This window comes from Lates calcarifer, linkage group LG8 (assembly GCF_001640805.2).
Source record: "Lates calcarifer isolate ASB-BC8 linkage group LG8, TLL_Latcal_v3, whole genome shotgun sequence".
NCBI classification, from domain to species: Eukaryota; Metazoa; Chordata; class Actinopteri; family Centropomidae; genus Lates; species Lates calcarifer.
Genome location: NC_066840.1, coordinates 9,394,096 through 9,407,307, shown reverse-complemented (window position 1 = coordinate 9,407,307; position 13,212 = coordinate 9,394,096). Strand labels below are relative to the sequence as shown.

The window sequence follows — 13,212 nt, the reverse complement described above, 5'->3', positions numbered from 1 at the left end:
ATACATCAAGCCAAAGCTACCTACTACTTAGCTTCACTAGCTAACTTAAATCTAAATTGAGTTAAACGTCACCTCCGCGGTGAAAGGCTGTTTGCATCCGACTGCAGGAATCACATGATCCATCTAGATCCTGTCTGCTCCGAGTAAAAGCTACAGATAGCCTGAGGTACAGCTGCATGCAATAACTCTTTTCTTTGTGTTTTACTGGGGCAATAATACTGCGGTGAAAGTTTTGATCACAGTGCGGGGTTGAGTCAAAAGCTGCCATGGGCTTTCGCCAGCTTGTTTAGCAACCCCGAAAGCATTAACAAGAGTGATCTCATTTTAGTGTCGGTGGGTGATATAGTTTCCTTGATGAGTCTAAAGTCTGTTTTAGGTGTGTTTTGTCCTGAATTCTTATGAGGCTGAGCTCTTTCAGACGAGCACACCGTTGCTTTTTTTTTTTTTGCCTTTTTCCCTCCAGGACGATGAAGCTGATCATACTCAATGACTACGACCAGGCAAGCGAGTGGGCTGCAAAGTACATTAGAAACAAGATTTTACTGTTCAGACCTGGCCCGGATAGATTTTTCACCCTGGGACTTCCCACAGGTAAGTAGGAGCTGGTCATACCCGAACAGCCGTGTTTGTTTTTTCATAATTTAGACCTGGATATACTGTAAACTAAAATTACCCCCCCGCCCAACACACACATCTGCTGATTCAGTGATTCAGTGTTACTGGCGGAAGGCCTTTACTTACACAATGGAAAAATGCTCAACTTATACTTAAAAGCTAAAGTATTATTAAAATTAGCTTATATTAAAAGTGAATGCATTTCTATTCTTGCAGAAAGTGAAAATATTGGCGCACAAATCAGTGAGAACTGTCTAAATGTTGTAGTTTGTCTCATTTATTTATACAGACTGTGAGTTAAAAATCAATCAATATATCATAATTTATTACCCCACCTGTACTGAAAAAAATAAACATGTAGAGCCTTCACAATAATTTAATGGAGTAAGAAATGCAGCATTTTCCTCTGAAACTCATTTGTAATTGTATGAAATATCCCAAAATGGAAAGGCTCTAGTACTATGACTCAGGAAGTAACATTAAGCATAGTACAGTACAGCAGTGAATGGGCTTATTTTTCACCCTCGCTTATGTTCTCTGCAATCAGAACTTTTTTGCTTGCTATCTTCAGGAAGCACACCTCTGGGTTGTTACAAGAAACTGATTGAGTACTACAAGAATGGAGAAATCTCATTTCAATATGTAAAGACTTTCAACATGGATGAATATGTAGGTAAGGCTTCACCGTTTTTTCTCCTCATGTAAAATGGTTACAGACTGAGTTATTTTTAAAAGATTGTGATCTTGCATAAGAAGCTGTCGTAAAATCCCGTGCAGGACTTCCCAGAGATCACCCTGAGAGCTACCACTCCTTCATGTGGAATAACTTCTTTAAGCACATAGACATAAAAGGAGAGAACACCCATATCCTCGATGGCAATGCTCCTGACCTACAAGCGGAGTGTCAAGCCTTTGAGGAAAAGATAACAGCCGCTGGGGGGATCGAGCTCTTTGTCGGAGGTCAGGAGGTCACAGTGCTGATAATCAGTGTGCTGTAACCAAATATGCAGTCATGGTATATGTATGATTATGCATTTGTTGAAGCTGTAGTGACATTTAAGCTGGTCTCCCTGTCTTATGTCAGGTATTGGACCCGATGGCCACATTGCCTTTAATGAACCTGGTTCAAGCTTGGTTTCTAGGACCAGGGTGAAGACTCTGGCAAAGGACACTATCATGGCTAACGCCCGGTTCTTTGATGGGGATCTGTCAAAGGTGCCCACCATGGCTCTGACTGTGGGAGTGGGCACTGTCATGGACGCAAAAGAGGTTAGAAGCCTATATATGTCAATCATGTGCCACTCTATGCCACTGTATGTTTCTGTAAAGTACTGGATGTAATTTATGTTAGGACTGATCATTTTTCTATCAGAACTTTGCTTTCAGTTGCAGGACAGTTCATCGCTCAGTGATCCTCCTAACACACCAAACCATTTTCATATTGCTCATGCTTAACCTTAGAGGCCACGGGTCACACTTTGAATTTTTTTTCTCAGGTCATGATTCTCATCACTGGAGCACACAAGGCATTTGCTTTATACAAAGCTATAGAGGAAGGTGTGAATCACATGTGGACAGTGTCTGCATTCCAGCAGCACCCACAGACTGTTTTTGTATGTGATGAAGACGCCACCCTGGAACTCAGAGTCAAAACTGTCAAGTACTTCAAAGGTGAGACTAAACCGCAAAGCTATAATGCTTGAATTACTGTATTTCAGATGTAATAAATTGCAACCTAGGTTGGATTAAGATAAAATATTTGCAAAACACGTACATGAATCATAGAAAACATGCTGAGTCTTGCTCTTTCTTTAGGGATGATGCATGTGCACAACAAGCTGGTGGAGCCACCTCCCTCAGACCCCAAGAAGAACTGATCAAAGGAGATCTCTCTCAAACTTTGCGTATTCATGAGGCATTTTTGAAAAATTAACACTCCAATGATTCCTTTATCTGAGACACATTGGTGGACATTAAGCAGTGCTTGGAGTTGACCACAACTAATCTTTATAGAAATAATCAGGTGCTGGTGTGGCACACATTTGTACGTCTTCAGGTGATTGTTCATGCAGTCGTGCTATTCATTTGTTCTTTATAATAAAGTGGGTTAAATTTTTGTATCTTGGTTGTATTTTGGGATAGTGTTGTGGTTTTCATTCTTTTCCTCCTGTCACATGACAACACGGAACGACTCGTGTTGCCTTTCAGTGCTCCTTGTAATCTTCCATTTCTAGATTTCTTCTTCCATTTCTAGCTTGAAGTAATGACAAACGGTACACACTGATTTAAATGTATGTTTAAAAGTTGCCAGTCGTGGAATATAACTAAGTATGTTTACTCAAGTATTTGCGCATACGAGGCATTTCTACTTCCCTAGATGACGATATCATCATTTTCTGTGACTTTGTACATCTTAAAGCATTTAAACTTTCGCTCCACCACATTTCAGAGGCAAATGTACTTTTTGCTCCATCACATTTGCAGTTAAACGTTTTTTGGTTTTTTTGGGGGGCATTTTGCATTTTGCATTTTGCATTATAATGCATTGTAACTGAATAAATTACACAATGATTCCAATGGTTTAAAGTCATTTTCTACACTTAACAGCAATATGAGAACGCTGCCTATCAGTGTTAGTAATGCAATAATATAAATAGTACCATGCCGCTGTAGAAGAATAATATAATGTGTACCGTACTATATTTTACACTGTGGGTCTTCTACTTTTAATTAAGTAAAACGTATAGACACTTCTACTTAACACTTGTCGACTCGTTCATGTACGAACAACTATTTCGTGAAGTTTCCGACAGCCCATGAAGGCAGCATCAGAGCCAGCTACAGTCAGGAGGGGAGAAGGAAGGAGATGGCCGACTAGGAGCTAGCCTTATCTCTGCTACTTCGTCGGCTAAATTCCCTTTAGCGTAACACATCTTCACACTCAAGTTGGGGAGAGGACCTTTTAGACATTTCACCCCTCTTCCACGATGGCAGAACAAAACAGCAACGTCAGATATCAGGAGGTAGGTAACCGTTTTCTGCCACGCTATAATGTAGCTAACAGTTAGCCGGTCAGCTAGCAGTCAACATTAGCCTGTCACTGAGGAAAACAACGAGCTACACCGACTACTTGTTGACGGGCGGGTCTGATACGACAATTATTACACCAGGCTTGTATCATACCAAATTTTTTACTCCTAAAAAACTATAAAATATCATAAATTCATCCTATGTAACTTGAAGCCTGTGTGACCCATTTTCATTCAGCAGCTAGTAAGTTAACGTTATCTGGTATTGGCAGGCCTGAACAGGAGAGAGTGCTGTGTGGTGTCACTTTTTGCAGCCTTGATCCAGGATTGTCAGACTACCTGACGGCCCTGGGTCAGTCTGGAACAACTCCTCGGATAGAGCAGGATCAGACTATTAAAATGCTCCTCTGTTGACGTATGCATATGCAGATGATGTGTGTGTCAGTGCCTGGTTTATGCTTCAGCTTGCGCTCTGTAGCTTTAGTGATGTATCAGAGGTTGCTGTGTTATCACTTAAAGAATCTAAGCATTTGATCTCTAATATTTTGACAAAAGAAATGGTGGCAGACACGTCTTTCATGGACACTTGTTGCATAGTATGCACAGTGCTGCTGGTTAAACTTGTTACTCTTTAACGAGTCAGCACAATCCATCTGCATTCTGCGTTTTCAGTCCCTGTTCAAGGTAGATGTGGGGTGTGCAAATCAAGAAATACTCTGAGGCGGCGTGTCTTTATATTGTATATTGTTATCTTGTGAACATGAATGTTAAGTAAGAAAGCATTGTCTGAAATTTCTGAAAAATCCAGGAATTTCCTCACATGCATTGTTTCCATTAAGCAGTCCTTCCCAGTGACTTGCACATTTGTAAGGCCTAATACAATCAGAGATTCTAGAGGGATAGCTGCCACAGTGTCAACAGCAGGCACAAGTCAGGCAGATATACATCTCAGTATCCTGCTGTTACTTGGGATTAAGTGTAAATGATGCCACTGTGGTGTTCCCTTCCCTAAATTGCAGCATTTAGATTACAGTAGTAGAGTTTTCCAAAAGGCTGTAATTAAAGCTTGACCCAGGATGTGTTGTCATTTCTTACATTTCTCTAGCTGGTGAATGAGGAGGAGCCAGCCCAGCCATCCCAGGAGGGTCCTGCCCAGGACGCACCACCACCCTACAGCAGCGTCGCTGCAGCTAATGCAGGTTAGGAAGCTTTACAGCTCCACCGCATACTGTTGTATGTTGGATAACTCTGAATCAGAGGTGGAGGTATTCACGTTCTGCAATTAGATCAAAGTATCAGCACCAAATGTATGATGATTCTCCAGCAGTGAAAGCAATGATAGTGTTGATGCATCTGCAGTAAAATTAAGCTGTGAAACAAAAACAAAATTATTGTCTGTTTTCACTGTGTCATATTATTGCTGAAAATATGTGAATTGATACAGGGATGGTCACAACTGTGCCTTTAATTTGAAAAGGGAAAAGTCATGTTCTATATAATCACAGTTGTGATCCGTATGAAATATTTGTTGTTTGTTGTTGTTGTAGTTGTTCTAATAACTATATTATTTTAATTCTATGTATGTATGTTGTGCTGTGCTGCTTTAATCTCTTTCATATATAATCACTTGAACTCCTACAACTGTAGCTGTAAGATAAAACAAAAAACCAATGTTAAAGGTCTAAAATGTTCTCTGAATTCCCACTGGATTCACAATACTGAAGTGATATACCTGAGGCCACAAAGGTATAACAATATTTGAGTAAATGTATATAGTTATGTCAGACCTCTGTGTTGTGTTTCTGGGCAAGGCCTTTTAGAAAGGTCCAACGTCTCTAATCTTGTTTCTTATGGGGGCAAAGGTCAGCACGTTGCATAAGAGGATGCTGCCTTGAGCCCTTCCTGGGCGAGTCCAGTGATCAAGTTCAGTCCTGTTTGTGTTTGAACAGCACAAATGAGGGCTCTGGATAGCTGCCGAATGACCCAGTTTAAAAGTCTTGGGTTGTATGAGACAGCATAAACAATAATGGACAAAGCAGCACGTACGGCTAATGTCTTTCCTTCCTGCCGTAACTCATCCCTCCCTGCTCTGCTGCTGCTGCTTTGCTCTTTGAAGGAAGTGAAAGTAGATTTTTGCCTGTCAGCAGTAAAACCTCAGCGACAGCTGGACAACCAGTTAACATTAAATAGTTGGGTTTTGCCACCAATATTTTAGGTACACATTTAGTATACTGCAGCCAAAACAATATTTTTATGACCTTTTCTTTAAAAGAATGACTTAATTATCTGCAGCTCTGTCTAGCTATCTGTGTGTGTCTGTGAGTGAAGATAACAGTGTCAGATAATGTATTTTCTCCCTGTAAATATGTGCCCAAATCAACAATGACAGGCACATTTAGGTGGAATTAAATCTCATCCAGTTCAAGTTTTTATTATTTGCCATGCCTAATACTGAAATCTGTAGTGTCTTTGAAATTACTTTAGTCTTACTAAATCCATCTTTATTGTGAAGGTAGTTTTAAAAAAACTCTTAAACTCTAAAAAAAAAATCAGCATGAGACCTCTGTTCCTCACTAGTCATTTGCTTGTGACCCCAACAGCTTTCTTTGAATATAAGGAAGATGGAGGAAGATTTCCCAACCCTCCATCTTACAGTGTTGCCACCACTCTGCCCTCCTATGACGAAGCTGAGAGAAGCAAAGCAGAGGCTGCCATCCCTCTGGTCACTGGAAGAGTCACGGTACGTCTGCCTCATTCTCAGACATCAGTTAGAAATATTCCTTATGTTTCTTGTCTCTCACTGTCACGTCAACGGAAACAACACACTTCGAGGTAAACACTAATTGATGTAATGTATCTACATGTTTCTTGCTTTTGGTGCAGGAGGATGACTTTGTGGCCAGAGATGACTTTGAAGATGCTGATCAGCTGCGGATAGGAAATGACGGCATCTTCATGCTCACTTTCTTCAGTAAGAAACCCTTTAGCGTTTTAACTGTTGACTTGTGCAGAGTTTCAGTTTCACTTGCATAGAGCTGTTTTCTCGCTAAACATGTTTGAAAGAGGAGAATGTATCCCAACCAGGCCGATGACTTCAAAAATAATTGACATCTTTAACTAAGAATTTCCTCCTCTCTAACAGTCATGCTTTGAAAATACCAGATGTATGTGTTCATGGTCTAAGGCAGCTTCGTGTTACTGTACCAAATGTTCTCCTTTCCATTAATTAGTGGCATTCCTCTTCAACTGGATCGGCTTCTTCTTGTCGTTCTGCTTGACCACATCAGCCGCCGGTCGATACGGGGCCATCTCCGGCTTCGGCCTGTCCCTCATCAAATGGGTTCTTATTGTCAGGGTAAGAGCTGTTTGCTAAATATGCGCCATAACCAGTTCAACCACTAAATGGCTGCTGGCTCAGGGTACTGGTTTAACCTTACAGGAAGACTGAAACTTTGAAACTGGTCCAAGATAAATCTCTAGGATCAGGCTCCTAACAGACAGACATCTTGTTGTTACAGTTTTCTACCTACTTTCCTGGTTACTTTGATGGACAGTACTGGTTGTGGTGGGTGTTCCTGGCCCTGGGTAAGTTGGAGGCATTATTCAGTAAACAAATAGTATTTCCAGTTGTTTCCCACCGTTACATTTTTGTAATTATCTTATGCTGTATGAGTTCAACTTCTTTTATCATATGCCTTTTCCTTGGACTTTTAGGCTTCATGCTGTTCATCAGAGGCTTTGTTAACTACTCCAGAGTGCGTAAATTGGCCGATCCCACCTATGCCACTCTCCCCCGAACAAGGGTACTCTTCATCTATTAGAGGTAAGTTACATGGCATATATTCTGGACATGAACTCTTTACTTGGTTAAAAAGACAAACATTTGTGTGAATGTTTGGCACACAAATCTGCACATTGTATCATTATGCCGACTTGAATGTACAGCTCTGTGCAGCAAGTAAACAAAATCTCACATGCACCAACCACTATAAATAATACAGACTGTGAAACACATATGTCACACGGTTTGATTCCAAATGATGACACTCGCTGTCTGCAGCATCTTCAATAAATGCTGTTTGTTTATCAGCTGATAGAAATTTAACATCAAACCTGTCCCTCCATGCAAGCTGTTCTCCTCTCGCCCTCTCTGCTACCTATGGTGGTACAACCAAATGGAGCGTATCCACTGTAAACTGCTGCCTGTGTGGTTGAACAGCTCACATGATGTCACAAGTCACTGATAACAAATTGATTCCATTGTGAAGTGGGAGGCCAAATTGATTGTCGGTCACTTATTGATTTTCTGAACAAAATAGAATGTAAATGTGTCATTTATCTGGTAGAGATGTTTTTTGACTTTAACATTACTCAAGCATGAAGCAGAAATCCATGTTATCTGTGTATCTGCACAACATCCTCATGCCGCATTAATGATGTTAGAGTTTGAGTTACTAATGTGCATTTAAATCCTAATTATTGAAAACTCCATAAATTCAGGATGGTGGATGTGGACGAACTGGACACGACCAATACAGGCAGCGACTCTGTGAAGAGTTTGAAATTAAACTGAAGACACTTAACCAGAAATCAGCCAGACGAGTTTAGAGATGAAGACGACTCTCAATAAAATATTCAGGAATTATATCAACTTGTTTTATTTTGTTTTGAAACTTTATTAATGGAAAATGGTTAATTGTAATAGTCCCTCAGTGTACTCATTAGTGGCGAATGTTAAGTGCTATTTACATCTCAGTCTGTATATGTATAAGTAATGCCTTATATAATTTGATGGTAGCATATGAGCATGCATCTCCCCTTAAGGTAAATTAATAGGGAGGAGTCTCATGTTGGTGACACTTGAAGCCAACAGGTATTATTGAATACAGCACTCTGTAGACTTGCCATAGCATGTAACACACTTTATAATCCGCACTAATCTCACTTCATGGTTTTATTGTGACTATTATAGGCTGTTTTTAGATACCACATACACTTAAACAGTAAGCTTTCAGTACGCTGTAAATGCAGATACATTACCACATATTTCACTCACCTGTTGGCTTTAAGTAGTGTTGCCCTTTTTTTGTTTAACCAGAAGGGGGCAGTGTTGTTTTCTGCTTTTAAGACGATAGAAACTGTTCATCAAGGACACGGTCATAATAAAACATACATGCTTGTGATTCAAATGCAGCATCAGTGGAGCACCGCGAAACGGCATCCATGTGTCAGAAGTTATGATTTTGCCTGTTAAATGTTTTGTTGTACGTTAAATCAGGTAAAATTATTCACCTTGGAAAAAGAGTTAAAGTTACATATATGACCTTAGATTATGATGATTTAAAAACAAACAAACAAACAAGCCACAACTAAATAACCAGATGGCAAGGAGACATTAAATTTTTTTTGGACAGCAACAGCAACTGAGAGGATTTTTCTCGGGGGCCGTATGAGCACGTTTTCTGGTTCACATCCTTAAAAAGCTAATTTAGATGTAACGGTTTGACGTTTTGCGTGACTCCTCAATGAGTCAGTGGAGTCGACATCACATCCACTGTCAGTGGAAAAGCTGTGTGATTACAGAGAGGAGTCTTTGGCTGTCTGGATTTCAGCTGTTAATGACCGTGCTGAAGCATTTGGATCACATTATCTTAGAGCATAAAAATAACTCAAATTCCATTTCCAAGTGGGGTTTTGCCTTAAGATTTAATTGACACATGGGGAAAGGAAATCAACTTTGTTTTTTTTTTTTTTTTGTTTTTTTTAAAGAAACTTCTTCATGAGGTGTAAAATGTTAAGTATCTTGTGGGTATTGAAACTATATCAAAGAATGTTGTATGCAGGTGCACTTTTAGAAACATAACCGATAAAACCCAGAGGACGTTCCCATCAGGTCTCAGACAGCGTGTCAGGAGAAAACAGTTTTTCACGATTTAATCACAGTTGTTGTTAATAGAAGGAGTTAATACAGATTTAAGTCTGGTCCAGTAAACTGAACTGTTTGCCTTAAACAGTTAACTTCATACTTCTAACTACATACCATGGCTTTGATACAGACCCACTCTGCTTATTTCTATGTGATGTAGAGCTGCAACCTTGGGGTTTTGTTGTTATGAAACTGTACAGGAAACGTTTAGTGTTAAATAAATGTCACTTTTAACGCGACATGTCTGAGTCGTCTGTGTTACTGTGATAAATACATCTATGGTTATTATACAATTAAAACCCAGAGAGAGGGATTCATTTACAAGTCAGTTTTATGAAGTCACAGCACTGAGGAGGAAAAGGCATGAAAATGTATGTATGACATGTATGTTAAATGATTCACTGGGTGATTTTACACAGTGCTGGCACCAAGTGGCAGAAACGTGTAACTGCTGTGAATATGAGACGACATCCAGAAGTACTGGGAGAGCTGTCACTCTTAACCTTTTCAGCTCATGACATCCTGTGGTGGCCTTTTCATGTTGGTAATTGATTTTATTTATTTTTTCTGCTGAGGCATTATTTCTCAAGAGCGAAGCGTAGATTACAGAAGAGTAAACTAGAAAACCAAGCCAGGAACATTCCCAGTCAATTACATGTGTCATCTAACGTTCAAGTGAGAGGGTTCAGTAGTTTATGGGAAAATAGGACATTTTTAAGATTTTTCCTAAGTCACAATGATCCTTTTAAAGCAATTCCTGCGATCATGCATGGATCCAGATCCACATGAAAAATGAGTTACTCGTTCCTGCCCTTGGACTAACTCTCTGCCAAATGTCACGGTCATCTGGAAACAATTTTACAGACAATGATAAAAATTTACCAGCACTACACAAGGACTTTTTCTTTAATTCTTTATATTTTAGGATATTATTGTGTACTGCATTTGCTCTCATCCCAACAAAATCATTTAAAATGGCCCTTAAATGACATCAAATGAAAGCAGTGCAGTCCCTACTGATTGAACCTCATCTGGCTCTGTCACTGCGTTTGTTGATGATGAGACTGTTTTCTTACACGTTGTTCTTTAATGCTATAGGAAGACCTGCCACCTGTGACAGTACCAACTTCAGATTTTATGCTAACACAGATGAAGTGGAATGTTGTGTACAGAAACAAGATAAAGCACAGTGCATTTCTGTTGGGGATAAAGACCAGTGTTTGCATCAGAGCTAAAAAAAACCAAAAAAAACAGTTTCACCTTTTTTTTCTTGCAAGCCAGCACTGTCAACTGCATTACCAAATTCTTCCTTTAGCAGCTTCCAGTCAGTTTCAGTCGAGGTATCGCTGTTGTGTTGGGATGAATGGTTTCACTCCCCGGAGTCGTCCAGCTGTCGGGGCAGAAAGAAGACGGCCTTCTGTCCGATGTGAGTTCTTGGACCCAGTTTAGGTTTTCCGTTCTTTTTCAGAGCCACGTACCAGTTCCTCTCCTGATATTTCTGAGACCGATATGTGTTGTAGTGGTTCTCCTCCAGTTTCTCCAGAAAGTAACATTCATCAGTGACTGTGGGCTGAGAGAGAAACCGATAATGGTGAGTGGTTATTTACAATAGATACGATCGTGGCAGATTCATCTACATGTTCCTGCATCATTAAGTTTAAAATTCTGATTTATCATCACACAGCTGATCTGTTGTAGATACTCACTGAACTGTACAAACGTCCCTCATCGCTCATCGCCAAATATCTCCCGGCCTCTCTTCCTTGGATGACCACAACTCCTCTGTCCACAGCTTTGATCTTTAGAACAGCTGAAAGGAGAAAGAGTGCAGAGAGATAACGATATAAAAACACTTATACAAACATCTTTCTTTTTCAGGAAGGAGAAAATTGTCAAGGATAAATCTGAGATTTCTGTGTCAGTGTCAAACTTGCTGCAGTCAGCTGAGAGAGGAAACTGACACATTTGACTCTTGAGTTGAATGACTGAATGAATGACGGCTGTGTAAAGTCTCATGAGATCATTTCTCGTAGAAAGGTGCAGGGAAAAAAAAACAACTTCTTACAAGTCAAACAGGCAAATTTTCATGTTGAATAGGAAAAGTAACATTGTGAAATTAATACAGACAACATAATGAATGAGGAATTGTATTATTTTCACTTTTTTAGGAGGAGAAACATGAGCACTCTAGAAAATAAATATGAAATTGGCCATACAGCTGCACCAAATAGAGAAACTTGCTGGGTTCTTATAATGTGTGTGTAATGCTGTATGAAGTAGCTTATTTTCCAGAACTACTTGAGATTTCAGCCCCAGTCTGCAAACAGCCCTCTGCTTCTTAGTGTACTTTTACATTTTTTCTCTCATCATGCATCAAGTTCAATAAATACACTTACAGCGAACTTAAAACGAGATCAAAGTTGTTTGGATGTCCTGTCTTTACAAAGACTAAAATTAGCAGAACCTCCCTTTAATACACCAGCATCTTCTTCCCACAAGTCCCTGTATGTAGTAATTTATTGGGCGCATGGTTGTTTTCCTGCTCTTTGAACTTGAACACAGCTGCACTGAAGGAAGTGAACGCATCATTGCTGTAGGCCTGACCTGGATGGAAAATGCACTGTGTGCTGCAGTCTTACTGTGAACGTCCCCATCATCCCTCTGCCCCTGCACCGTCCCATCGGGCAGGATCTGCAGGTGGTGTCCGCCATTCATGCAGTACAGCCGAGTTAGCCGCCGGTAGTCCCGCGGCAGCAGGCCGCCGTCCACGGTCTGATCCTCCGCCCGGAACACTTCTTCATCCGCCATCCTGTTCAGAGGAGACGCCGCTCTGACGGGTTTTCACTGGAGCGGAGATTTTTAGATGGTCAAATTATCAGCGGGATCTCTCTGTCCCCCTGCAGTGGTCAGGTGCCTACATGGTCGTGAACGAGCGCAGAGACCACACAGGCAGCTGGATGCGCGTCCCCGACTCCTGGCCTCAACCTCCAAATGGGATAATGGTATGGAGTGTGATCACTGACACAGACAGACCACAACCTTTTAAAAGTGTGGTATTTTTTGTTTCTTAATTTATCACAGGGAAAAACAACAGTAGGGGCAATAATATGATATTTTATGATCATGAAAAATTACTTACTGTTTCAATTTTAGTAGTTTATTCCTAATTTCTTAGCTTCACATCTTAAGTATTCGTCATTAACAATAAGAGCTAATCTTATAGAAACATCCTTAAATATTATTTATTGAGAGTTTAAGCTCAGCAACTTTGCTTCATCTGGACTCCGTGGGTGTAGCTTGATCACATTTGATTGACAGCAACCAAACAACCAACCTTCATCAAATATTGCTAAATCCTGATTGGTGCATGGAAGTAGGTGACATCATCTTTTATCCAGCTGAGCCCTGCCCACCTAAAAGCAAGTGAGAGAAGCCCAGAAAAAATAAAAAACAATACAACACAAATACAGAAGTCTATTTCTCACATGAAATCCAAAACAGCTCTAACTTTGATAGAAAACACTGCGTTCATGTCGGACCCTGCCATTCACAGCCAGAAGCTGAATGAGGGGGCCTTTAAAGAACAAAAACTGTTTCACCAGCTGCAAACAGGTGACAAATGCACACCTATTGTGTGATTTA

The 13,212-nt window shown here is 40.2% G+C and overlaps 3 protein-coding genes across 4 annotated transcripts; 2 read left to right on the top strand and 1 right to left on the bottom strand.

Annotated features, from left to right (window-relative positions):
* The first annotated feature begins 34 nt into the window (after positions 1-34).
* Positions 35-2,731, top strand: gnpda1 (glucosamine-6-phosphate deaminase 1). 2 transcript variants are annotated; one of them, XM_018675720.2, is made up of 7 exons: positions 35-166; positions 464-591; positions 1,187-1,288; positions 1,393-1,575; positions 1,700-1,884; positions 2,112-2,286; positions 2,431-2,731. In XM_018675720.2, exons 2-7 carry the CDS (start codon positions 468-470, stop codon positions 2,490-2,492), a joined length of 831 nt encoding a protein of 276 aa, XP_018531236.1. In that variant the 5' UTR covers positions 35-166; positions 464-467; the 3' UTR covers positions 2,493-2,731. The 2 variants fall into 2 exon arrangements, with proteins under 2 accessions (XP_018531236.1, XP_018531237.1); XM_018675721.2 differs by lacking the exon at positions 35-166 and adding an exon at positions 173-333.
* Positions 2,732-3,440: 709 nt separating this feature from the next.
* Positions 3,441-9,809, top strand: LOC108882927 (NEDD4 family-interacting protein 1). The gene is made up of 8 exons (XM_018675722.2): positions 3,441-3,638; positions 4,750-4,843; positions 6,245-6,384; positions 6,528-6,615; positions 6,875-6,999; positions 7,163-7,229; positions 7,359-7,467; positions 8,145-9,809. Exons 1-7 carry the CDS (start codon positions 3,603-3,605, stop codon positions 7,463-7,465), a joined length of 657 nt encoding a protein of 218 aa, XP_018531238.1. The 5' UTR covers positions 3,441-3,602; the 3' UTR covers positions 7,466-7,467; positions 8,145-9,809.
* On the bottom strand, positions 8,878-12,586 carry fgf1a (fibroblast growth factor 1a). Its single transcript, XM_018675723.2, has 3 exons — positions 12,210-12,586; positions 11,277-11,380; positions 8,878-11,140 (listed from the first exon to the last, which is right to left on the bottom strand). The coding sequence occupies exons 1-3, from the start codon at positions 12,376-12,378 to the stop codon at positions 10,940-10,942; spliced, it is 474 nt and encodes a 157-aa protein (XP_018531239.1). The 5' UTR covers positions 12,379-12,586; the 3' UTR covers positions 8,878-10,939.
* Positions 12,587-13,212: the final 626 nt, after the last annotated feature.

What these genes read in the sequence shown, in the direction of transcription:
- gnpda1 (XM_018675720.2), top strand. Translation starts at nt 468, where the DNA reads ATGAAGCTGATCATACTCAATGACTACGACCAGGCAAGCGAGTGGGCT. An exon ending in GATCGAGCTCTTTGTCGGAG is followed by an intron (nt 1,576 to 1,699) that starts GTCAGGAGGTCA and finishes GTCTTATGTCAG; the next exon opens with GTATTGGACCCGATGGCCAC. An exon ending in AACTGTCAAGTACTTCAAAG is followed by an intron (nt 2,287 to 2,430) that starts GTGAGACTAAAC and finishes CTCTTTCTTTAG; the next exon opens with GGATGATGCATGTGCACAAC.
- LOC108882927 (XM_018675722.2), top strand. Translation starts at nt 3,603, where the DNA reads ATGGCAGAACAAAACAGCAACGTCAGATATCAGGAG. An exon ending in TGGTCACTGGAAGAGTCACG is followed by an intron (nt 6,385 to 6,527) that starts GTACGTCTGCCT and finishes CTTTTGGTGCAG; the next exon opens with GAGGATGACTTTGTGGCCAG. An exon ending in AATGGGTTCTTATTGTCAGG is followed by an intron (nt 7,000 to 7,162) that starts GTAAGAGCTGTT and finishes TTGTTGTTACAG; the next exon opens with TTTTCTACCTACTTTCCTGG.
- fgf1a (XM_018675723.2), bottom strand. Translation starts at nt 12,378, where the DNA reads ATGGCGGATGAAGAAGTGTTCCGGGCGGAGGATCAGACCGTGGACGGC. An exon ending in GGATGATGGGGACGTTCACA is followed by an intron (nt 11,381 to 12,209) that starts GTAAGACTGCAG and finishes TTCTCCTTTCAG; the next exon opens with CTGTTCTAAAGATCAAAGCT. An exon ending in AGGGACGTTTGTACAGTTCA is followed by an intron (nt 11,141 to 11,276) that starts GTGAGTATCTAC and finishes TTTCTCTCTCAG; the next exon opens with CCCACAGTCACTGATGAATG.